This window comes from Urocampus carinirostris, chromosome 10 (genome assembly GCF_059441175.1).
Source record: "Urocampus carinirostris isolate Australia breed hairy pipefish chromosome 10, RoL_Ucar_1.0, whole genome shotgun sequence".
Lineage (NCBI taxonomy): Eukaryota > Metazoa > Chordata > Actinopteri > Syngnathiformes > Syngnathidae > Urocampus > Urocampus carinirostris.
Window position 1 is genome coordinate 16566708 of NC_142358.1, and position 27183 is coordinate 16593890.

At 40.7% G+C, this 27183-nt stretch overlaps 1 protein-coding gene across 2 annotated transcripts; it reads left to right on the forward strand.

Moving 5' to 3' along the window:
• Positions 1-1149: 1149 nt before the first annotated feature.
• On the forward strand, positions 1150-14536 carry LOC148357932 (caspase a-like). 2 transcript variants are annotated; one of them, XM_088345090.1, is made up of 7 exons: positions 1150-3643; positions 8467-8858; positions 10319-10495; positions 11412-11646; positions 11719-11874; positions 13588-13697; positions 13799-14536. In XM_088345090.1, the coding sequence occupies exons 1-7, from the start codon at positions 3637-3639 to the stop codon at positions 13901-13903; spliced, it is 1182 nt and encodes a 393-aa protein (XP_088201216.1). In that variant the 5' UTR covers positions 1150-3636; the 3' UTR covers positions 13904-14536. The 2 variants fall into 2 exon arrangements, with proteins under 2 accessions (XP_088201216.1, XP_088201217.1); XM_088345091.1 differs by having other exon boundaries at positions 1151-3643; positions 5935-8858.
• The last annotated feature ends 12647 nt before the right edge of the window (positions 14537-27183 follow it).

A 27183-nucleotide genomic window follows, 5' to 3' on the forward strand; every position in this document is an offset into this window, starting at 1 on the left:
GAACACCTGTGGTAGCTTGATTGGCGCCAACAGCCCGGACGAGCTGATTGGTGGCCACACCCTTCTTAAGCCCCTGTTTTCTGTTCAAACTTTTTCAGATCGTTTGCGAGCTGTTGTGTTTTCACTCAGTGAGCGTTTTCATCCGACTCCATCCCTGCTAAACCTGTTTTCTGCCTGATTCCCGTTTTCGACCCATTTCTGAACCTGACTACGCCTGTTCTGCCTGCCGCCTGCCTACGACCACTATTACGAACTCGACATCGTCTCTGATCTCCAGCCCTGGTCAAACGACGTGCCATTCCCGCCTGCCTTCTTCCGACACGGAAGTGTCACCCCCGCCTTGCTCGATTCCGCTCTCCGCCAGTCCTCGGATCAAGCAATCAAGCAAGCCTAAATTCTCACTCTCTTTCAATAAAATCTGAGAAACGCATGCAATTGAGTCCTGTGTCCGTTCTGGTCTGTGACAGTGAGTGGCTGACAGAACTACATACTTCTGGTGCACAAAATCCTCTTGTGGTTATATTTATCATGCTTATCTTTTTTTTTAATTACAGAGAGTTTCTCCAGAGCGACTGAAAAAGACCAATCGACATGGATTTTTCCATGATTTTATTATATCATCGTGGCATCGATTGTGATGTTAGTCACTCACTACAATGTACTATTATCTGGTGCATGTCAATTACAGATAGATCACCATAAAATGAATGACACATCGTGCCTGGAAAATAATTACTTTTTTCAATCTGTCTTGATGATTTTTTTTTGTGTGTAGTTTTTCTGTGAGATGGGGAAAATAGATGCAGCGCATGGTGCAAACACTAAGTGAGATATAGGAGGACTCCAATCAGGAAGCACCCAACAGTACAGAAGACCTCTCTGCATCGCCTTCACTCCTCCACCACAGAGTCCCCGCTCGCACCATCCTGGTGGGGGAATAGGAGGGAGAGGTTTAGCTGTGGACCAGGAGGAGATGGGCAGTGACTGGCCATCACTGCCGGCCCGCCAACTCGAGGTCGTTTTGGTTCAGGGTCAAAAATGCCCGGTGACAGTTGGACACCACCTGATGACATCTTCTCCTAGTTGAAAGCTCCAGTCACTTTTTGGGTGAGTGAAAAAGGTAGCACTAATTTGTATATGTTATAACTTGGACAAGTCCGGGTCAGCAGTGACTTCCAGGAACGGCTGGATGGCAACCGAAGAAGATTGGTGAGGTTGGAAAGACAGATGAACTCCAGGAAAGACTGGCATGGATGAGTGAGGCTAGCTACCCCACACACTGCACTCACAAGAGGACACCAACCATTTCTACGGAACAAAACAATGAGCAATAACCCTAGAGTCTCCTCCTTTCATTCAGTTCAAATCATCACAGTTAATTGATAATACAAAGCAGTTATCACTTCAGATTTTTCACTTCACAAAAATATTGTACATTATACACAATAATATTGCTGAAATATTAGTCTATATATTCGTGCAGTTTTAATCATCACAGTTAATTGGTAATACAAAGCAAGTTATCACTTCAGATTTTCCAATTCATATATTCTTCGTGGTTTGCTGTCCCACCACAGTCGTAATGCCTTCTCAAGGTCCAATCCATTATCATCCTCCTCATAGCGTAACGAGGAATATAATTGAGTCCATTTTGGCAGATAAGTCCTTGCTAGGAGTATTCTTTTGTTTGTTTTCTTTCGTCGAATCGTTGGCTTCAACACACGTGTTTTCCTTGCCTTCGCGATCTTCCGAAGAATTTCTCCGCCGTTTTTTCTTGCCGGAATTATTGCCGTCGTTATCACTTTCGGCATTATGTTTCGACTTATTACTGACACTGAAGAAATTACCAATTTTTTGTTGATTTTCACATAATACTAACTTTATTCGGAGGCATAATTAGCCTTCACCTTCCCTCAACGACAACCACCACAACAATGACGTAATCTCGAAACAAGGAGATCTCGTTTGCCGAGATCGGTGTGCAGACGAAAACTCGAACCGCGAGACCAAAATAACAAAGGCGGATCTGCCTGACGAAAAGTTTGGAGTGCGGTAAATCTTTGTTTAAAATCAAATTTTATCGGGTAAAAATTACAATTTTGTGTCAAAAAAGTTGCGTCCCGGGGACGCACGTTTACTTGACGCTATGTGTCCCCAGCAAAAATGATGCGTCTACGACGCAGGGACGCGAGCAAACAAGAACACTGAAACACACACAATTAAAAACATATTATTTCCCATAACACACTGCTCTCCTTACAATGCAACAACTATTGTTCTTGTGTTCATTTCAAGGAAAGTGTCCACCCTCAATACACACAAAAAAAACTAAACATGAAAAAAGGCAGAGAGCCACAGTATATATGATGAGGCAAAGAGCCGCATTCTTATTGGCCAAGAGCCGCATGGGGGTCTAGAGCCACGTTTTCGCCACCCCTGCTCTAACTGATGTGTCTGTTCAATGTTCACCCACCAGTGCCAGTGAATAAGCCCGACAAAAGTAAAACCATGTTTCTATTAGATCAGGGGTCGGGAACCTTTTTGACTCAAAGAGCCATAAAAGCAAAAAATATTAATTTTATTTTGGGAAAGAGCCACACCATATATTATGAGACAAATTTACAAAATTGCTAAACTCGCACCCCAGACAAAAGCTTAGTCTTCAGCACATTTATTTTTGATGATTTGATAAAAATTATGAAAAGAGAATAATGCCTGAGCCCCTGTCCCAAAATCAACAAACATACCACTTTAAACTTGTCTCTTTCTTGCAATTACTCAAGATCGGTTAAACTCCTTTTGACCCTTTTTTTCATACATATTGGTTTCAAAACCAGATGCAAGCTGTTGTTGTGTAAAAACGTCACAACATTCTGCAAATAGGGAGCCTGATGAGCTCACTTTTGGCGCAGATGGCGTAGGGCGAGAGATGGGAGGGAGTGCTTGCGCTTTTTGCATGGCTCCACCCTAACCTCCCACCCACCCAATCAAAAGACTAAGTTCTCTTCCGGTGTTTTGGCGTATTTACAGTGTGTTCTGTGGATTCATCATAAGGTATCTGAACACTGAACACAGATTATATAGTGAACTTTTATATACAGGATTCTTTACTGTTGTACAGCCAAAACGAGTTTTTTTCCCACCTTTTTTGTGTAACACCTTGACTGTAAATTGTAGTGAAAAACGTGCCCTTTATATACTGCGAAGTAACGCAGTATGACTTAATTCTGGATTGGCTTTGCGTGTACCTGAATAGGATGAACTACTCAAATGTCGAATAGGATGGAGAAATTTTGCATGCATTCAAATTTGTCTCTGAGCCATAGATATTCATAGAAAGAGCCATATATGGCTCGCGAGCCATAGGTTCCCGACCACTGTATTAGATGGTAAAAATTATACAGGCAAGCCTTTTTTACTGAGCCATACTCCCAGAAGATGACCTGTTAAAAGTTGTGTTCACGTGTGTGTGTAGTGAGCCCGCCTTCTTGCAAATATCCTTCCCTTTCTCTTCGCACTCGTTCTTTGAGAAGGAAACAGCATTGTTGTCAGTGATAATACACGGGAAATCAAAACTGGTCCTAACCGTCATCTGAATTTTCTTTCAAGCTCTTTTCACTGATAGAAATTCTAACAATGGCTGGTAAGCATCTATTTTTCTTGATTTTATTTGATATATTCTTTAAAGGAAAGCATTTTTTCTCCTCATGTGTTACTTTCGTTTTTGTTATCTTAGGCCAGCATCGGGTTTAGGGGAAAGTCCATAAACACAATGAGGAAGTACAACAGAATTCCTCTACAAAAAGAATTTTATCTGAAAGAAAAGGGACATTGTGTATAAATTGGCCCCTCCAGGTGGTGAAAAAAAAAATCATTTATTACAAAAACAATATTGATTAGAACAGGGGTGTCCAAACTTTTCAGAGAGCGGGCCAGATTTGGTAAACTGAAAATGTCAGAGGGACAATTATTCGTTTTTTTTGTACAGTTTTGAATAAATTCACCCTCCTGGAAAGGTTTGGAGTGCTTGGCGATCAGTGTAATGACCTCGTAGTTCGCTTTTGTAGCATTTTTTTTTTCGGAGGGTCTCGAGAAAAAGCGCTTCTCTGCCGTTAAAACAGCTTCCAGTTTTTTTTTCACATTTTCGCAGCGTTTGTTTCCAGTTAGCATGTCGTAGACAGCATATTTGGTCTAACAGTGCTTCCTGATATTATATTTTTTGAAAACAGCCTCAGTCTCTTGGCAAATCAGTTAAACGCAGTTGTTTTAGAAAACATACTCCATTCTCCACTTGTCCAGGAGGCGGCGGCCCTCACAATCAACTTTTCTTTTTTTAGTTTGCAGTCGCCATATGGGAAATGGGGTGGGCTAAAATTAGCACCGAAAGCCAAGGGCAAGGTGGCCAAAGGTTACTTCGTTTTTTTTTTTTTTGGCAACAATTTTTGTAATACTATGGTCAATATTACAGGCGGGCCACATATCATAAATTTTAAGACAGAGGCCGAGGGCCAGTAAGTATTTGATCATCGGCCGTAACTGGTGCCCCGGACGAAATTTGGACATGCCTGGATTGGAAAAATAAGTAAAAATAAACAAACCATCATTCAAACGTGCAATTTATGGAAAACGCTTAGGTTAAGCAATTTCCATTTATTCTACATGACTCTCACCTAGATGGAGGTTACATGATTGTCTGCCATCTTGTCACTACGTTTAACCCCAAAAACCCAAAACCGTGTAATAGGCTGGGCAAAATACGAGAGGAGAATTTGTGCATATGGTTAATTTGAGTCTCCGTAGTTTGGATACTTCCTTGTAGTGGTCGTTTTTGGTTGCACTTGATAGTACAGTGACATCTTGTGGTCAAATATTGCACAGTGTCGCTTTTTTACAAAAGCAAAAGCTGTCAAAGATCCATTTTAGTAAGGCTGCCATTGACTGCTTTAGGAGCCAAAGATTTCCTTTAAATATGCAACCATTGAAGGCTTTAGACTTCAAAGACACATTTTAGCAACGCGATCAGTGAATGAATTTACGACTCTTTGGTAGATGTATTCATTGAGTTTAAACTTTAGTAGTCAGAGGACCAAATAAGTGTGAACTTTAGTAGACACTCAAAATAAGGTGAGAAGACATTAAGGACAAGGAGAAGGCAAAAAGCTACCAGATACTTAAAATTACTTCCCAAGTCCAAGCATCCTCTTTTGAATAAATTTTCAAAGTTACAAAAATCTGTTCAACCCTAGAGGGCGTGGTAATCAAAGAACAGCAACGTGACGCAATGGCCAAGACTACGAACAATTGTGAGTCCAAATAAGCAACTGGCATTCTATGAAATCTCCTTTGCACATGTACAAAGGCAACTAACATATACTACAAATGTTACTCAGAATATTGCATTTTCATTAGTGTGTAAGCGTGGCATTTATGATAATTAAGACAAAGGTGTTTATTTAGCTTTTGTTAACTTTTAACTGATTTACACAGGTAGAGTAATGCCGATTATTTTAATATTACAATATAGGGCAATAAAGTTTGTGGTCTGCAAATTACTGTCAAGTCAAGTCAAGTGCAATCATAAACGACAAGCGCAACAGTCAGTATTAGTTAAATTGGCATTAACATGTACGAAGAAGTGTGACAAAATATTCTCAAAGCAAAACTCTATGTACTGTACTAAGTAAAATTAAGAAGCCCATACATTTACAACAGCCTGTACACATGCTGAACCATGGGACTGATCCTAAGCACTCCCATCCAGGGGTCATCAGTAATTGATTTTTGGAAAAAAAATAAATATTTAAGTGCGAAAAAATTAATGTTAATTTTTTCGCGGCAAGGCCAATTAATGGGTATTTATTGGATTTCTAGCCATTAATTGGTAATTTAATTGTATACTAGCCGGTGACGACAGGAAATTTTCTATCGATCCAGGATTGGATGACTCCTGCTTCTTTGCATCACTTTCTTTCTTCAAGTGCTGACTTTTAATGTGGCTTTCCAAATTGCTCCAACCGGTGTTGCGCCGTTGGATGCGCTCGGCGCCACATGAGCAGCACCATTTGCCGTTGACGACATCAATCTGCGTAAAGTACTCTCTAACCATTTTTTCCTTCGGTCCCATAACCGTGCGAAGATTACAATCAATACAGCGTAGTAGTAGTGGTGTACAACGTGTGCGTATGTGCATCCACGACGTACGTGCTTGAGGCAAAACGTGAGCCAATCAAGAAGCCCGATTTTGTCCCGACCAATTAAAAAGCTGCTTTGCAACCACACTACGTACGTACAGCTACCGTGTTTCCCCGAATATAAGGCCGGCCTTACTTCAAAATCATCGTCAAAAATTGAGGTTTTGAAATAAAAATATGTGCAAAAGTAATACATTTTCGCTAAAAAATTCTTAGAAAAGCATTGCCGTTGTTAAATAACGTTGATATCTACGGTTTTCATAGGTAATATGAGCCCGAATATTTTCGCAATTAATGGGTCGCAATAATTGCTAATTATTTAAATTTTGCAATAAATGGATTTATGAGTTTAAGCAACCATTCCATTAATTTTTCGCAATTAATGGCATTCATTTTTCACCAATCATTTATTGCTGACCCCTGCTCCCATCCCTTGGGACAAAGTGATAGAGAGGAGACCAAGTATTTCTATCACAACATAAAAACTCTCATTATATATACAGTGAAAATAATAATTTTTTGAACACCCTGCTACTTTGCTATTTCTCTCATTTAGAAATCATGGAATGGTCTGAAATGTTCATCATAGGTGCATGTCCACAGTGAGAGATAAACTAAAGAGAAATAACCAGAAATCACAATGCATGATTTTTTTCACAATATTTTTTGTGTGATACAGCTGCAAATAAGTATTTGAACACCTGTGTATCACCTAGAATTCTGACCCTGAAAGACTTGTTAGTTAGCCCATTAGAAGTCCACTCCATGTATCATCCTGAATCAGATGCACCTGTTTGAGGGTCCTTAGTTGCATAAAGACACATACCTGTGTAATCAGTAAGACTTGAACTTGTAACATGGCGAAGACCAAAGAGCTGTCCAAAGACACCAGAGAAGAAATTGTACACCTCCACAAGGCTGGAAATGGCTACAGAGCAATTGCAAAGCAGCTTGGTGAAAAAAGGTCTACTGTTGGAGGAATCATAAGAAGATGGAAGAAGCCAAACAAGACGGTCAATCTCAATCGGAGTGGAGCCCCATGCAAGATATCACCTCATGGTGTCTCAATGATTCTACAAAAGGTGAAGAATTAGTCCGAAACGACATTACAGGAGTTGGTCAATGACCTGAAAAGAGCTGACACCACCCTTTCCAAGGTTACTGTAGGTAATACACTGAGACGTCATGATTTGAAATCATGCATGGTGTGAAAGGTTCCCCCGCTTAAACCAGCACATGTCAAGGCCCGTCTTAAGTTTGCGTATGACCATTTGGATGATACAGAGGAGTCATGGGAGAAAGTTTGTGGTCGGATGAGACCAAAATAGAACTTTTTGGTCATAATTCCGCTAGGCATGTTTGGAGGAAGAAGAATGAAGAGTACAATCTGAAGAACGCCATCCCTACTGTGAAGTGTGGGGGTGGTAGGACCATGCTTTGGGGGTGTTTTTCTGCACATGGGACAGGACGAGTGCACTGCATTAAAGAGAGGAAGACTGGGGCCGTGTATTGTGAGATTTTGAGAAACAACACCCTTCCCTCAGTCAGAGCATTGAAAATGGGTTGTGGCTGGGTCTTCCAACAAGACAATGACCTGAGGCACACAGCCAGGAAAACCAAGGAGTGGTTCTGTAAGAAGCATATCAAGGTTCTAGCATTGGCCAGACAGTCTCCAGACCTGAACCCAATCGAAAATATTTGGAGGGAGCTCAAACTTAGTGTATCTCAGCGACATCCCAGAAACCTGACTGATCTAGAGATGATCTGTGTTAAATATCCCTTCTGCAGCGTGCAAAAGCCTGGTAAAGAATACAGGAATGTTTGACCTCTGTAATAGCAGCCCGTGTGGCAGCCCGTGACTAATTATCGGGTATATTATTCCCTGGCTGAAAGCTGTGACGTCATATTTGGCTGTTATCAGTCCAATAACCGTCAGCCTGATAATATGTGTACTCCTCTTTGGTTATTAACTAGTGTGGGGATGTCTGATATAGTATGTCGAAGTAGCAATACTTGGTCTCCTTTCTATTACTTTGTCATGTGCGCAAGGGATGGGAGAGCCTAATATCATTTGCATGATGCTGCAATTGTACAGACTCTCGTGCTCATAAAAGCTTCTGAATTTTAGATAGTACAGTACAAGAATAGGCCGCATTGTAATGTAAGCCGCAGTGTTGTGATATGTAGAAAAAGAGGCCGCTTGTATTTTTTAAATTTACGGCATTACTGCTTAATTTGTGAGTAATCCGCAATATCGTGTCACACATTTGTTTAGCGGAGCTGCTGGCCGTGAGGAGGGAATTTGTGGACCGAGTGAACCAGCCTGTCGTTAAACAACTCTTGGACGATCTCTATCATGAGAAAATTCTTAGCCGGGAAGAACGGGAAATGATCATAACAGGTCAAGACACCCGTGCAAAGGCGCGTATCCTCATCGACTCTGTGAGGAAAAAAGGCGATAGGGCAAGCAGGATATTGATCTCTCACCTTCAAAAGAGGGACCCCATGCTGTTCGAAACACTGGGCCAAGGTGCACTGGAGAAGTGCACTGGAGCCACAGCCCCGCTGAGAACGTTTACGGCTGCATCTAAGATGGAATGCAAGTTGTCCAACACTCTCATCCACTGCAAATGGGACTTCTGGAATTCCAAGAAGAATGACCCAAAGGTTGTGCCACAGGAAATTTGCATGTACAGTAATCCGTCGTTTTTCGCGTGAGGGTGTTCCAAAAAGGACCCGCGATACTCAAAACCCAAAAAGTAGAAAATGTAAATCGCAGAATTCCGTTTTTTTTTCTCAGTTATTTTTTGTTTCATAAATAAAGTCTGCTTAAAAATGACGAGCATGCTCTGGTGTTTTCGCTTTGCCATTGCATTTCTTATACATTCATGATTAACGGCAGCTGGCATGAGTTTTTATGGCATCGTCATGTAAAGTGCCATCACCCCCTACGCGTCGCGCCCAAGAGAACGGGTGAAAAGACCAAAAGGCATATATATATATATATATATATATATATATATATAAAATCTCATCTCATTAGCTGTACCGCTTATCCTCATTAGGGTCGCGGGGATATATATACCCCCGCGACCCTAATGTATATATAATTTTATTTTTATTTTTTACAAAAAACTGTCAGGAGACCAGAACAGACCAGGAAACCCCAGAGCATTCGTTACAGTTCTTTATTAGGGAAGCGTACAGGGCTTGCGGGAGACGTGATGTCTGCCAGACGTCAGCAGCGGAGCCGGGAAGATAGCTTCGGATCAAGTAGCCAATCGGAGTGCGGAAGTCAAGCAGGTCGAGTTTACCGGGGCTGGAGAGAAGTTCGTAGCATGGGACGGAAGCAGGTCGGGTCGGAGGCAGGCAGGAACGGATAAGCAGAGTTCTAGGCGAAACAGGTAATCAGGAGAGTCACACAGAGTTACAAACGTATCCTTTGACGAAGAGGTCTGGGCGCAGCCAATCAGAAGGCGTCCACATGATTGCTCCAGGTGAGCAGAGTTAGCAATCATGACAAAAACATTGATCTCATCTCATCAGCTGCACCGCTTATCCTCAGTAGGGTGCTGGAGCCCATCCCAGCAATCATCGGGCAGTGCGCAATGGACAGCCAGAACTGGTTGCCAGCCAATCGGGGACAGACAACTCATTCGCTCAGTCATACCTAGGGACAATTTGGACCGGCCAATTCACCTGAAATGCATGTCTTTGAAACATGGGAGGAAACCGGAGTGCCCGGAGTAAACCCACGCAAGCACGTGGAGAACATACAAACTCCGCACAGTAAGGCCAGGAGCTGGATTTGAACCCACACAGGAGGTTCCCACAACCTCAGAACTGTGCCGCACACGCGCTAACCACTGCGCCACCGTGCTGCCTGACAAAAAACATTGTTTTATAAAATACAAGAAAAATCACACTTAAACTTAAATAATCATCTGATAATTATCTATTTTTTTTAAATTAATACACACTGTCCCTTAAAAAGATTCAAGCTCCAAATGACTATAGTTAAATCCAACTAAAATCTTACCATAGCAAAATTTGACAATTTTGCTGGTTATTTTACCACCAATACAACACTTTTAATTATTTTTGTATACACTTGTTTTACTTTCCAGGTCTATCCAGTGACCCCACAGTCCATCCGCAGTCGTGTGGCTCTACTTATTACCAACATTGATTTTAAGGAAAAGCAACTCGACAGACATGGAGCCGAGGTTGACGAACAGAGGATGCAGAAGCTGTTAAGTGATTTGGGATATGAAGTAGTAAAATACAAGAATCTCACTGGAAAGGTAACTCACTTTTTGAGTATGATTTTCACGTTTTATTTTATGATAGATCAATAAGTACCGATGGGTGACAGCAATTTGAGTCGAATGAGCATTAGCTGTGGAATCCCTCAAGGGTCTGTGTAAGGACTTTTATCTTTTCTAATTGTAAATAAAGGAGTTGTGAAATGTATCATTAAAATTAAAATATATTCTTTTTTCTGATGACGCTACAATATTTGGCCCGGATACAAATCAACATGAATTGCAGGCAGAAATAACCGTAGAACTTAAGAAAGTAAAATAATGGTTAGACGAGCATAAATTACTTAACAAAAGTCAATACTTACAAACAACAATAAGCGGAGGATAATCAAGGAAAAAAAAACATGTCAGCGAGAGAGAATCCTGGTTCAAACCGGAACATAATGATTGATATTTTAAGTCTGCATTGGGTACATGTTTATTTATTATATTATTGTTTTGTACAGTTGTTTTTGTCAAGGGGAGGAGCGGACCAGAACGGAGGCAGGAAGGGAGAACTCATTTGCGTTGACAATCATAACTTTTATTTAACAAAATAAAAGTCGTCCAAAACTCCGGGACAAAACAGAACAAAAACATTCTTACACTCAGAATGGGCAAGTACAGGTTTCCTCCGACTCAAACTAAACAGGACAGGGCATAACAGAACGGAAAATGTGTAATGAGCGAACACCCGCAATACCCACAACCCAACCTTAAGTAGCACACATGCAATTAGCTGATCTGCTTCAGCTGGTGCTCAGGGGGCGGGGCCAGCCGGTCGCCACAGCAACCATGCTGGCCATGACAGTTTTTGTGCAAATAGTTTATGATTTCCATTTATTACTTAATTATGTTTTTTTGTGATCTGCCTAAATAAAAAGCCACAAAGTTACTACCAACCCTGCTTTGACAGGAAATCAACAAAGCAGTCATCGATTTCTCCAAACATTCCAAACTTCAAAACACGGACAGTGTGTTTGTGGTGATCATGTCTCACGGAAAACCGCACTTCATCCTGGGCGTCGACTGGACTGTGGACGAGGAAGACCTGTTCCCTATTGATAACATTTTCCAACACTTAGCCTCGCAAAACTGCAAAGCGCTGATGGATAAGCCCAAAATCATCATTATTCAAGCTTGCAGAGGAGGTGACGTCGAATTAAAGTTGCTTTACTCAATTTTCTTCTGGTCAATCATGCCCGGTGTGTTTTGTTTTGCAGAGGAGAAAGGGTCAGTTCTTGTCAAGGAAGGCGCTGGGGGGCTGGCGAGTAATACAACTCCGTACATGTCTGGGGATAGTGGCAAAATCGCACAAGACAGATTTCGTTATGTGCACAAAGAGAAAGATTTCATCGCCTTTTTCCCTAGCACACCCGGTCAGTGCTCTGTCTCCTTCCTTATAGTTTGATGTGATTCCATTAAAAGTATATAATATGAAGACCCATTCCTGCCAATTGTAGAAATACTTGTTTAAATAAATGACTACCCACAAATTAGAGGTTAGATTTTAAGGCTGACATTCCACCCGAGTCTGAGCCAAAATGTGGGTCTAAAATGTAAATCATTAAGTCTGGATTTGGGCCAGGCTTCTCTCTTGCTGCCTTTTTTTCCCCTTCATCCACGCCTCATTGTTCTCTGTTTCCTTTTCTTTTCGAATGATCCACGCAACAATTACGTCCCTTTTCACGCAACGCAGCCAGCTTAAGCACGCCCATAATTTAACATTTGAAAATTCTGTGTGCCTTAGGCTGGAATTAAGATGGTCGGGCTCGGGCTGGGTCGGTTTTTAATACCCACAGGTCAGGGTCAGGTCGGGCTCGATTTTTCAAGGCCTGATCTTACCTCTACTACAAATACATGCCATACAAATAGAGGATTTATTTTGGTGGTCATTTTTTTTTGTATTTTGTCACTTAATCTGTTGAGTATTTTGTTGCAACAAAATGTTATTAAAATGAGGTAAGAGGTCAAATTGGCTTATCATATCACCTATTGGTTCATCAGTGACGAATGACTCGGCTACTACATCGAAGAACTATTAGGAGTAAATTTCAGACATTTCGACCCAGGCCCACATTTTAATATTATTTTTTCCTTGTGCCATAATACACAACAAAAAATATTACAAAATAAATGACAAAATACAGTACAAGATACATGACAAATACACGAACCACTTCCAGGTCCTGGCCCACCAGTTAATGACCACTGCAGTAGGCCACTTGGGTTATAAAGGACATCAGAAAAAGTTTTAGATTTTATTCAATCATCACACTATTTTTACTGTGCCACATTGTACAACGTTGTAACTGTTATGATTACCGATGTGGATCACCTGCGCCCGCTCCTTTGGCGCCAACTGCCTCGGACTCTGATTGGCTCTATTTAAACCTAGTCCTGTCTGTTTCCTTTTGCCAGTCCGTCTGCAAATCTCCGTGTATACAAGGAAAGCCTTTTTCGACCCTGTTTGTCTCCGGCTACAACCCATTTTGATCCCAATCCATTCTGCTCTCCTATTCTGGCTTACGGCTCGCTTCCGACCCCGACCACATTTTTGCTCCCCTGTCCCGGCTACCGAACATTTTTTTCCGTCCCCGCCCGCCACAGCTCGCCAAGGAAGATCCACTTCCAAGTTCGGCTCACAAGCCGAGTACGAGAGCGAACACTGGGTCGTGGGCGCACCCCTTCCTCGAACATTAGATAAAACTTGTGGTAAACGTTACGCGAGTGGGTCCTGTTTCCGTTCTGGTCCTGACATTAACGGATCATTATGGGAAAACATTTAGCCCAGACAATGTTGTACAACATGGTACCGTGAGTATAAAATAGTAGAATTATGAGATAAAAACCGATGCCTTTTCCTATATCCTAGTGTTCTATTGAATACAATTAGGCTCTCTCACTCCCACAATCCAGGTTCGATTCCCATTGTGCTAAAATCCCACACCATGTTTGTGACGTACAATGCTTAGTTTGAGCTGAAAAAAAGTGAAAAAATATTTTTTACTGATACAAGAATGGGCATCAAACATGAAGTACATAAAGATAAGTACAGTACATCCATTTTTGAAAATTCTGTCCCCCAACAGATACCGTCTCATACAGAGACACAAGGTACGGCGCTCTCCTAATTCAGGCTATCGTTGATGTTGTCAACACGTATGCGTTTGAAGAACACATTGAGGAACTTTTTCGAATCGTAAGTTTTATGACAGTTTTATGTTCACTCCTGCAGTAGTAGATTCTTTGGCTGAGGTGATCATCTCATTTGATTTTCTTCCGTTTGCTTTAACCACACAGGTCATGAGCCACGTTGAAAAATTGCCGAATGAGACTCATAAAATGATGCCATCCAAAGAAAGATGCACCTTGTCGAAGCTTTTCTACCTTTTTCCAGGCATTTGACAACCTGACATCACTAACCAGAAGCACATCATAGTCGTATTTTTTCAGTGGGGGGCCATGAGGTGCTGCAAGACTTCTCTGCTGTCCTAAAAAAATATCTGAATCATGTGATCTTAATTAGAGTTTGTCCATAAACACGTATTCAATAATTCCATATTGTATGTCCGCTTCCTTTAATTGCTTTTCCCTGGTTGTGCTGCTTCCAGATGTGTGCTTTCATATTCAAGCATTTATCCAATCTAATTTCAGCCATTAGTCGTTGCTAGACTTAGAAATCTACATATGGGCTTTTGGGGTGAGTTTTGCAGGCCTTGGCCAGTAAAATAGGTTTTTGTTGGATTTAAACTGTAAATATTTTATTCTACTGTTGCAATATTTTCTGTGTATACAATGTGCCTTTCTTGTTTGTGTTTGAAGAAGGAGGACAAAGGATGAACCTTTACCTGCGGCAAGATAAAGGACCTCTCTGACCGCAGGCCCACCTAGTTTTTGTTTGCTATAAATAAAACGTTGTTGTAAGTTTAAACAGGTGTTGATTCAATAAAAGGGCAAGGAGAAATATACATTTTCAGAGTATCCAGTAGACTGCCAATGGGTAGACTATGGATATTTCTCACTTGCAAGTAAGTTATACTCACGATTCTTTGTGTCTTTTTGTATATAGGTTTTGTACATCTGTTGGGTTAAACCTGACATTTATTTGGTCCTTCGAGAGCCGGATTCCAAGATACCTGACGATCCCAGCGTGTGAGTAAAGATCCAGGCAAGTCTGTGGCCACAGCATTAAGACCCTTTTCGGGACTGGTCCTTTTCCTTACAAGTTGGGATCCGAAGGTTGACGGAAAGTCCAAAGACTCAGAGAACTGTGAGTAAAACTTTTATTTTAAAAAAGGAATGCATGTGACTAAAGTAAAAGGGTATGAGTGTGAAGAATTCAAAACAGAGTTAAGAAAATAAATCCTAACAATCCTAGGCACTATTAGGTAAAAGAGAAACGTGGCCAGTAAGACTTAAGACACAGTCTTAAGTAAGAGGGAAAGGGGTTCCTCTCCGTTTCAAAAAAGAACTCAAGGGAAGTTCTTTAAGTAAAGAGGGCAAGGGTTCCTCTAAGTAAAAGGGCAAGGGTTCCTCTCTGTTTAAAAAGAACTCAAGGGAAGTTCTTTGTTCTTCAAAAAGAGTGAAAGTGAGTGTGAAAGAAAATACTATTACCACTAGGTAATTGTATTTTATACCAAAGCAACAGGGAATAAATGGTGAGCCTTTGTGGATGCCTGTATGCAAGAAAATTCCACCTGCATAGGTTGAAGTGAATTTTACCACAAAAGGTTATTTATCACCATCCTGTTGAAAGAGAAACTCAGTGTTAGAATACACTAGGTATTAAAAACCACTGAGTCCAAATTTAGTTCTAAAAATGGGAAAGGGGCAAAGTAATGCAAAACAGAAAAATATAAAACAATATAACTTTAATGGGAAGTTGTCCACAGCAGGCATTAGAGAACTGCAACAAAAAATAAGAAACAAATGCAAACAGAAAAATAATAAGATGAGAAAAGAAGGTTATGAACAGACACAAGTCTGGATAAAAATAGCAGGACAGCGAGAGGAAGGTGAAAGGAGGCCAAGACAGGAGAGAGAGGATGTAGAGGAATTCATAACGCAGATAGAAAATCTAAGGCGATCTTATCATCTAAACGGAATGGAAGTACAGCAAGTTTGGATGACACAATTAGGGCCAGATTGGTTCCACGTAAAAGTAGCATACTCTCCAACTAATGACGCTAACCCTCCCGTGATACTTGCACCCGAATCTAAACGATTGACACAACAGGTGACCCCTCTCCTAGAAAGAATCAGAACTAAATACAGGAAAAGAGCAAATTACAATGAAATAGGGAGATGTAAACAAAAACCAAATGAGCCATTTGATGAATACAGAGTAAGAATGGAAAAGGTGTTTAGGGCACATAGTGGGTTAGAACCTGGTGATGGAGCTGACGAGGGCCCCTATAAACAACAATTAAAAAATGCATTGCACTCAGGCTCCTTACCAGAGATTAGTGGATGGGTAAATCGCCACTATATAAGCATGAATGGAGGAACACTTGCAGAATACATAAATCATGCCCTCCATGCTGAGAAAGTGATCAAAAGTAAGAAAGGGGAGAAGAAGCCATCAACAATTTTCTACCAAGAAGATGAAGGAACCACAGTGTTCTTTCAACAATCTAGAGGTAGAGGTTTTGGATCACGTGCAAGCAATAAACCTAGAACCTGTTGGTCTTGTGGGAAGGAAGGGCATATTGCTATAAATTGTAGAAGCAACCCTTCCCCACAAGACCATTAGAGTGCATGACTGGGCCCGGAGCCGGGACCAAAGCCTGAAGTGAAATTTGAGATAGAGATCAAGCTAGGGGATGGAAATGAGGAAGAGGAAGAATATCTTTTCAAGGCTCGCCATGAGAAATTTGAAGAACAGGTTTTAAACTTAGAAAGCATACTGTATAGAGAGAAAATAAGAAACCTAAGTCACCAAATTTTGTTAAATTTATTAGAAGTTTGATTGTTTGGGCCCTGTGTATGTCTTATGTTATATGTTTGTCCGTCTTACTTGTCAAAAAGAAAGCTAAACGCTAAAAAAAGTACGTTTTCAAAAGAGCTGAGATTGTTTAAAGAGTGATATTTAAGAAGAATTGATAGAACAGATTAAAGGAGTTGGAAAAAGTAATTTTTTTTTGAGGAATAGGTGTTCACCATAAGGGTGTTTAACACAGGCACCGTGGGCCACAGATGGTTCTGGAGATTTTCTTGCGGTCCGAATTTTTTAGTTGAAAATTGATAAATTAAAAACTGAGAAATTTAGGAAAAAAAATGAGTGAGTTATTTTAGATGCGTTAATTCAAGATAATGACAGAATAATACAGAAAAAGATAAGATATTCCTGTTTTCAGTACAAAAAAAAAAAAAGAGAAACATAAAGGGGAAAGTTAATTAAATATCAAAAAAGATAATTGGTTGAAAATTAAGTGAGACTAACCGTAATACCATAGATTGGGACAAATAACTTTACTTTTTCAACATTGAATTGTGTTAAGTCTAGATGACTAAAAGCAAATGGGTGAGAGTGAAGCACATTATAGAGTGCTTTTGGAGGTCTTCGTTGACTTGAAAAGCGCTGTATAAATGCAGACCATTTACCATTTATAACATTACTTTTATAGAAAAGCTACAAATATAAAAAAAAAAATATTGCAAGGGGATGAATATCTAATTAAATGCTAATAAGCATGGACATAATATGTTGTTTTGCTTTAGAAGAAGAAGAAAGAAATACCACAATATTTATACACAAATAATATTACAGAGGAGAAAATGTACGGTATTGGGTAGCAACAGGCGTTAACACATGGTTCAGCGATTCTACTGGACTATCCAGAAAGTCATTATTCTGGACTATAATGATAAACTCAGGAGTACATCTAAAAAAAAAAAAAGAAGGAATGACACATTTACTTTACTAAGGAACAGCAGGAGCTATTAAAACAAATTCCTAATAAACTATGGTCCCAGGGACCCACAGATGTAGGACTAGTAAAAGGAGCACAACCTATAATAATAAGACCCAAAACAGAACATCGGCCCAGAATAAAACAATATCCTTTAAAACCAGATGCAATGGAAGGAATAGAACCAGTAATAGAAGATCTAAAGAAGGCGGGAGTACTAGTAGAATACGCTGAGTCACCCGTAAACACACCGATATTTCCTGTAAAGAAGGCACCCCCATCTTCAGGGTGGAGAATGGTTCAGGATTTGATAGCGGTAAATAACGCAGTGATCCAGAGGTCCCAATGTGTGGCAGATCCACACACGCTATTGAACTCTCTGAACCCAAAGGCCAAATATTTCACAGTGGTAGATATAAGCAACGCATTTTTCTCAGTACCAGTGCATAAAGACAATCAATTTTGGTTTGCATTTACGTTTAAAGGTAAAATATATACCTACACCAGATTACCTCAAGGGTATTGTGAAAGTCCAAGAATTTACTCTCAAGTAAGTTTCGAGCCTCTAAATAAGAGCGAACTATTAACTTATGTAGATGATATATTAGTAGAACCAGGGAAAGAAAAAGAATATTGCATAGTAAAGAGCAGGAAATCTGAGTCATTTCAAATAATCAAAATTTTGAAATGAGTTTGAAAATAACGACTTATTAACACAGAAAAAGAAATCGTGAGATTGGAAATTAAATTTTCTGTTTTAATCTCTAGATGAAATGTGCTTTGTTTTTAAAAGGAAAAAAAAAAAATACACACAGTATTAAGTATTAATTCAGATAAGGTCATGTTTATTTGTATAACTCTTAATCTCTAAGGATATTAAGGGGCTGCAAAGAGAAAATACTATTGCAAACCGAAGATTATGATAATAATATAATATAATACAATGCGAGTTGATAAGGCAATTTATTAGTGACAAGTATATGTTGTTTTATATTGAATCAATGAGAAAAGATAGTTGATTATGATTGAAGAGAGAGGAAATGACAATTAAAAAAGATTTGACGTTGAGTTCAATTTGGCATTTTTGAGATTTTTGATGTTTAGACAGTGTGATAGTTTGGAATTTTGATAAGTTTAGCGCCAAAGACAAGATCCCCTAGGAGGACAACTGATAAAAAGTCTTTCAAGAGAAGGTGAAATAAGCCACGCTTAATTTTTAAGTATAAGCATGTTACAATTAACAAATGATTGATAAATACGTAACCAATGCTGACTTATAGTTAAAAAGAAACAATTTCTATGGAAGGAGTGTTTTTTAAAAGATAACGAGAAACTGATTGAGCCTGAATAGGTAGGATCATAGATATTTAAAAATAGCAGATTAATTATCTTGAGACAGATCATGAAAATTTTAAAAAAAAAATGTATATTTGCATGGAAAAAAAAAAAATAATAATAATGTTTCCATTTAACTAAAAGAAAAAAGGAAACAGAACCTGAACAAAAAGAAAAAGAGGCTAAAATAACAGAGAAGGTATTGTTTCGTAGGAAAGAAAGATGAAACAAGAAAAAGGAGGACAGGCTATGCTGTAGTAACACATGATAAAGTATTAAAGGCAGAAGCATTAACTCAACATTGTTCAGCTCAAGCTGCAGAATTAGTGATCCTTTCAGAAGCCTGCAAACTTATGAAAGATAAGATAGCAACAATATACACAGATAGCCAGTATGCCTATGCAACAACTCACACGTTTGCACAACACTGGAAAAATAGAGGTATGATAACATCAACAGGAAAACCAGTGACACATGCAAAACTGCTAACAGAACTATTACAAGCAGTGCAGCTGCCAAAACAGTTAGCTATATGTAAATGTGTGGCCCACACACCAGAAACAAACCCAGTTTCAAAGGGCAATGCATTTGCAGATAAAATAGCAAAACAAGCTGCACAACGAAAAATAACAGTTCTAAGTCTAACAGAAAATGCCTTAAAAAACAAAATACTACAAGAAATGCAACAACAATCGCCTAAAGCAATGCAAGAACTCTGGAAAAGAAAAGGAGCACACCTAAAAGATGGAATCTGTAAATGGCAAGAAGATAAACCAATCCTACCAAAAAATCTATACAAATGGGCAGAAATATTGAGACAAGGGTAGATATGTCTCAACAGGAGGGATATAGGATTGATTAACCAGATATTGATAAACTATGGTTTTAACTCCTATAAAAAAAATAATGATAAAATAAAAAATTGTAGTACATGTTTGATATGTGCAAAGCACAATGCTCAGAGTAATTTAAGACCAAAGAGAGGACAGTTTCCAAAGATAGAGAACTGTAATTAATCACTTTATATGGACTTTATAGAACTTAACAATAGTGAAGGGAAAAAGTTATGTTTAATGATAATAGGTTCATTCTCAAAATGGATAGAGCTTTTTCCTACAAAACACCCAGATGCGCTAAAAGGTAGCATTGTAATAGCACTGTGGTAACTACTGGAGAGCTGTTATTCCTCAAGAAAACTTTCAGAGGAAGTCTGGCTACAAAGGGGGCTGCATTTATAGTTTGCAGTCGTCTCAAACCAGTGAAGATTGTCCACAACTCTGGAAGTGTTAGGAGGAATTGCAGATCTGCAGGTAGAATGCTAACAGGTAGAATGGTAGCGGTAGGCGAATTGGTAGTGGCAATTATAGCAACGTTTTTATTGTTATTTGAAGAAAACCTTAATGTGCAAAAGAGAAGAAGAAAAAGTAAAAGAACTCTCAGGAATACAACTGGGATGGCGTTCCCCAGGTTTCTCCAAGAGCCTCACGGGCGCTGAGATGCTTTTGCACCCGGCAGTGGTGAAGCCATATTTGACACTCCTTACTGAGAGCTCCAACCATGCAACTCTGGAGGGCGCTGCAGGGTCACTTCAAAACCTCTCACTGGAAGTTTGCGGCATACAACCGTGCTGCAGTGTGGTAGGAAAAAGAACTTTCCATCCTGGTGGAGCTGCTGCGAATGGACAACGATTAATGTGTCCCAGCCGTTGCAAGCACGCCTGCACCGAAAAAGGCGAATGCTGCCACCGCCAATGTCTGGGCAGCTGCACGCACGCAAACAGCGACACGGCATGCGCCGCCTGCCTGCATTATTACCACGAAGGCCGCTGCGTGCCCGACTGCCTGCCCCGCACTTTCAAGTTCGAGGGCTGGCGCTGCATCACCATGGACCTTTGCTCACAAGTTCACCTGCCCAGCGACGTTCACTTCGTCATCCACGAGGGCGAGTGCATGCCCGACTGCCCCTCCGGGTCCGCACCAACGAGAGTAATCGGATGCTGTGCAGCGCCTGCAACGGCCTATGCGACAAAATCTGCTCCACCTCCGTCATCGACTCGGTGAACGCCGCTCAGGCCCTCAAGGACTGCACCGTCATCGCCGGCAATCTTGACATCAACATCCAGCACCTTCACAACCTCTGGGACTGGACTCAGCACAACCTAACCATCCGTGCGGAACGCCTCTTCTTCCGCCTCAATCCCAAACTCTGCATGTCCGAGATCCACACCATGTGGGAGAAAACCAGCGTCACGGAAAAGGCCCAGGAAGGCGACTTTCGCAATAACGGCGAAAGAGCCAGTTGTGAGAGCCACGTCCTCAGGATTTTGTCCAACAGCACGTCCAGCTATGCCATCCGCCTGATGTGGGAGCGCTGACATCCACGGGATTACAAAGGCCTTATCAGCTTTATGGTCTACTACAAGGAGGCCCCTTCTCAAGAACATCACCAAATTCGACGGCCAGGACGGCTGCGGTTCCAACAGCTGGCACATGGTGGACGTGGATCTTCCGAAGGATAATAATACGGACCCCAAAGTCGCCATTCACCACCTCAAACCCTGGACCCAGTATGACATTTTTGTCAAGGCCATTACCATGCGGGTGGAGGACAAGCACATTCCTGGTGCAAAGAGTGACATTATTTGAATTCGAACTCGTCCGTCATTGCCGACCGTGCCCAAAGAACCCCGTGCCTACGCAAATTCATCCATGAAGCTGCTGGTCAAATGGTCGCCGCCTCTTTTTCCCAACGGCAACCTAACCTACTACCTCGTCAGATGGCAACGGCAGCCAGAAGACCGAGAGCTATACCTGCACAATTACTACTCCAAAGAGCTGAAGATCCCGATCCGGATCCCTGCCACGGGATTTAGCGACATGGAGGAGATCAGCAAGCCCACCAAGTCGGAATTGTCCGGGGCCAAGAAGGGTCCTTGCTGCGTTTGCCCAAAGACCCCAGAGGAGAAGGACCGGGAGAAGGATGACCGCGTCTTTCTCAAGCTCTTTGAGAACTTCCTTCACAACGCCATTTTTTGCAAAGAACTCAAGATCGTCGTCGCCGGGACTTTTTTGGGCTGGCAAATGCCACTTCCTTACATTTTCCAGATCTTTTTTCAGAAGTTTTTGACTGCGGTGAATCAGACGACAAAGTTTAACCTCTAAGTGTAACATGAGTACTATAACATGATTCTGTAACTGAAAATCGAGAGAAGAAGTTATGGATGACAAAGAGAAATAGTGCAAAGTGAATAAACAGGAGGGAAATGTTGGATTTAAACTGTAAATATTTTATTCTACTGTTGCAATATTTTCTGTGTATACAATGTGCCTTTCTTGTTTGTGTTTGAAGAAGGAGGACAAAGGATGAACCTTTACCTGCGGCAAGATAAAGGACCTCTCTGACCGCAGGCCCACCTAGTTTTTGTTTGCTATAAATAAAACGTTGTTGTAAGTTTAAACAGGTGTTGATTCAATAAAAGGGCAAGGAGAAATATACATTTTCAGAGTATCCAGTAGACTGCCAATGGGTAGACTATGGATATTTCTCACTTGCAAGTAAGTTATACTCACGATTCTTTGTGTCTTTTTGTATATAGGTTTTGTACATCTGTTGGGTTAAACCTGACAGTTTTAGAGAAAAAAAAAGTTGTTTAACTGGCCCTGGCTAGTGGATAAGGTGTGGTAATCCAACAAAGTGTTCGCGCCAACAGCCGTTAAACAACAAAATAAAACTGTTGTGTGTTGTGCCAGAGCGAGCAAGCCTTTTGCAAGTGGGAAAAGGTTTTGTCCGCCACTTTCAGCCTAGAGGTAAGATCTTAAGCTAGAACCCAACTCAGGACCGACACAATTTGGCCGGTCGAGCCCTAAATGTGAATCTCCCTGACTTTTTATAAAATAGTATCCATCCGTCATTGTTCTTATGTTCATAGAATACTTAGATTTGTTACAAAAGACAGGCCCAGGGGGGCCCTTAGTGTAAACCGCCCTCAAACACCCTCCCTCTCCCCTTCTCCCTTAGTCTGAGGACCCAGACAAACTGCACTTGGCAGTCACGCGGTTCAGGCGGGCAAAATCACCTCTCCCTCAGCTGAGTCCTCAAAAATAAATTTCACTTCTAAGCAAGCGACACAATAATTAAATATAGGACTGAAGGTCTAGTTGTAAAATCCACGGCATGCCACTGAATTATTGCAGTCCCTCAACAAAACCACCCCCAAAATCCAAAATAATTTCCAATCAGTGTGATTAGTCTTGGGGATGAATTTTTGTTGGGGATGAGTTTTTCCCTGAACATCCATCATTTAATAATAATTTTTTACACACATACTTGTTCCTTCTCTGCATTTTGTCTGTATCCTTGTCACAATTAGTTTTCTTTTGTTGTCATTCTTCCATATTTAAAATGTTCCTTCCAAGTATTCGTCTTGTAGAAAACAGGATTCTGTATTGTTTGACCTCATTTGAGAAATGTTCCTATCAAATGCGTTCTAAGTTTAACGGCTGCCCAAAACCCAGCCAGCATGTTGTTTGTTTTGGGACCAAGTTACCTTGATGAATGAAGCCGTACCTTTCACATCTGCCCCCTCCCTTCTGCCTCGCTTGAAGAATGCACGCAGAAATCTTATGTGATTAACAGAAAAAATCCCACGATTTGGTTGCCAATGCTAAACTTTCTGCTGGGTACGCCTGCGGGAAATTTCTCAAACTAAACCTTTTTTTTGATCAGGAATCATCTAACATTGGCCTATCATGGCACGAGAGCACAGCCACAGGTTTTCAATATAATGGAAAACCTTGTCAGTAGGCTCAGGGAATCTAATCATCTTGTGGGGGCAGGATGTGGCACTTGAGTCAATGAACGGAATGTAAATAGGCGGAGCAGTTTCTGTAACAGGAACGAAAAGAGGTACATTTTTGTAGCCCCGCAGAGAATATCTCTACAGCGTACATAACAGAATTTCAGCACCACCTTAAAAGCACCAGTACACTCACATCAATCAGGGAACTTCTGTTTCCTAGCCACTGATTGGAACAATTCGAATGTATCGTTTGCATGACTAGTGACAAACTAATAACGACATAGAAATGTTAATTGCGCGCAATCCGAACATTGTCGCTAGGCAAATAGCCGAGATTTCCATATTTAATTTTTGACATTAAATAAGGGATGATTTTATTCATCAAAATTAACAAATATAAGTGCTAGTTTGCTCTCGTTTCACACTCAGGGTGTTTGTGTGTGGTATCCAATTTAAGAATAGCTTTACTCCCCTTAGAATAAAGTGCTGAGGTCAAAATTAGCGTCTAGGCTACACTTCAATCCAAAACTGAATAAAACTGTAACACACAATAAAAATGAATCTAACCCCACTCCACAAACGATCAATGAAATCCACAAAATGATGAGCAATATAAATAAAATATATCAAAAGTATTTATCAACCAAGGTTTTTGATAACCTAGCAGCAAGATGGCGGACATTCAGCTCACAATATGTAAACTAAATGCACATTTTTCTACCTAGGAGTGTTTATAACATGCACGTTTCTATCATAGTTTGTGTGTTTTGGCTTACTTTTGAAATAAATAATGTGTTTTTTAATTTATGATTTTTTTTTTACCACAAGGAGACACTACAGAATACACACTGTCATTTTAATGTTTCATATCTTCCTGTGTGATGCGGGTTTTAAACTCCTGGTTTACAAGTATGGTGTACTGTACAAAGCTCTACATAGTGCAGACTTACATAAAAATGGACGGATACAACTGTTGCATCCACTCAATATGGACTGTACAGTGGCTTGCTAAACTAAACTGTTTGGCCCCATTGAACTTTGTGACCTTTTTCCACATTCAGACTTCAAACAAAAAGATATAAAACTAATTTCTTGTGAAACATCAACAATAAGTGGGACACAATCAAGAAGTGGAACACACTTTAATGGATATTTTAAACATTTTTAACAAATTTAAAAAAAAAAAAAAAAAGTGGGTGAGCAGAATTATTTTGGACTGTGTTTTGCAGAAAATGAAACATGAATGCCCCAGGAAATCAACCAATTTACATGAAACTTCATCTACGCTGCTTATCCTCAGTAGGGTCGCAGGGGTGCTGCAGCCCATCCCACCTATCTTCGGGCAGTGGGCACCCAACCAGCGCACACAGAGACAGACAACTCACTGGCTCATTCACACCAAGGGACAATTTGCATCTCCCAATTACCTTGCATGTTTTTGGACTGTAGGAGGACACGAGAAGAACACGCAAACTCCACACGGACAGGCTGCGGTAGCTGGATTTGAACCCTGGACCTCTGCACCGTGGGGCTGCGCGCTAACCACCCAGCTGCCATGCTGCCTACATAGAGCTTTTTAAGTAAATAAATCATCAGATCGTGTGTATCATTTGTCTTTGTACTACAAGTCCCCAAGTGCTTTGCGGCATTTAAATATACTGAATTAAAAAAACTGCACAATTCTTTATGATTCCCTCTCTTTATATGGTCCTCAAGTTACAGAAATTCACAAGATACTTTATTGATTGGATTAAGTGCAAAGTTAAAGGAAATTCTGTACTTCTGCATATATTTTTAGCATTAAGCATTTTTGATTCCCGGCTCAGGGCAGCGGCGCAGTGGTTAGCGCATGTGCGGCACAGTTTATGTCTTGGGAACCTCCTGCGTGGGTTCAAATCCAGCTCCAGACTTCCTGTGCGGAGTTTGTATGTTCTCCTCGTGCTTGCGTGGGTTTCCTCCGGGCACTCCGGTTTCCTCCCACATTCCAAAAAAACATGCATTTCAGGTGAATTGGCCGGTCCAATTTGTCCCCAGGTGTGAATGATCGAGTGAGTTGTCTGTCCCCTTGGGCCCTGCGATTGGCTGGCAACCAGTTCAGGGTGTCTCCTGCCCACTGCCCAATGATTGCTGGGATGGGCTCCAGCACCCCCGCGACCCTAATGAGGATAAGCGGTGTAGCTAATGAGATGAGATTCCCGGCTCCTCCGTGTTATATGCAGGGATCAGAATGGAGATTTTCATTTTCAGCTGAAATAGCCAGGGTCCAGGGCGGAGCCCGGTGGGGGGCTCAGGGGGGCTTCGCCCCCCTGAAGTCAACAGCATTTATCTTATTTGCTATGTGAAAATTGCACTAGAATGAATTAAATCCAACAAAACAGAAACCATGTATTATATATATATATTATATATATATATATATATATATATATATATATATATATATATATATATATATATATATATATATATACAGTAAACCTCGGATAAGTCGGACTCGCATAAGTCGGATTCTCGGATAAGTCGGACAAATTGCGTGGAACGTTTGTTCTCTAGGCTTTTCTGTAGTATTACACCTCGCATAAGTCGGATTTTATAAGTCGGATCCTCGCCTAAGTCGGATGGATTTTTCCGTACAATTGACCCTTTTTAATGGTTTTCGCCTCTGATAAGTCGGATCGGTATCAGGTCGCCTAGGACATCTCCCAAATGCTCTAAATTTCAGCCTCCAGTGGCAGTAAGCGATGGAATTTTCCGGGAAGATTTTCACTCCTCACAGATTTTCCGGGAAGATTTTCACCCCTCCCAGATTTTCCGGGAAGATTTCTTGATGTGACGTGGCGTTCCGTGATTGGCAGAGGCTATTCATCAAACTCCTCCTCAGTGTTGAATGATAGCACTCTCAATCACAGCACGCGGTCATAGAACAAAGCCTCGTAATCATAATCCCATTGTTTCTTATTACAGTAGTGCTAGCATTCAAATTGAATTTGTGTGAATTTCTTTGGACTTCCTTGCGGTCTGTGCGGTCTACGGTGTGGCGATGGCCTCAAGTTCTAAAACCAAAGGCAGGAGTCTCAAGACTAGAACGTATGAAGAAAAGCTCGCTATCATTGAATTCCAAGAAAAGAATCAGCACATGAAGCAAAAAGACATCGCGGCGAAGTTTGGAATGAGCCCTCAAACTTTGAGCGACATTCTGAAAAGCCAGAAGAAGATAAAAGATATGTGTGCGACAGATTTTAGAGCTCCGACCGCTAAAAGGCAGAGGGTAAATGATCATCCAGATGTCGACAAAGCACTGATTTTGTGGTTCCGTCAAAAATCATCGAGGCCTGAAATCAGAATTGACTGTGGAATGATGCTAATGCAAGCTAACAAATTTCGCCAACAGTTTTAACCATAGTTCATATCAACCATGTTCATGTTCATTTTAAGAACTTTTTTGATAATAAATCACGTTCATGTTACAAGATATCATTGCTTGGTATTTCATTTTACATATACAAGTATGCACTTTTCTAAGAGTTAAATTTCTTCTTAGTTCGAAATTTTGCGACCTCGGATAAGTCGGATCCTCGGATAAGTCGGATGAAAATGACCGGTCCATCTGGATCCGACTTATCCGAGGTTTACTGTATATT

Coding starts and splice junctions, on each gene's coding strand:
- LOC148357932 (XM_088345090.1), top strand. Junction 8,859..10,318: donor CCAAGAAGAATGACCCAAAG/GTTGTGCCACAG, acceptor TTTACTTTCCAG/GTCTATCCAGTGACCCCACA. Junction 11,875..13,587: donor CTTTTTCCCTAGCACACCCG/GTCAGTGCTCTG, acceptor GTCCCCCAACAG/ATACCGTCTCATACAGAGAC.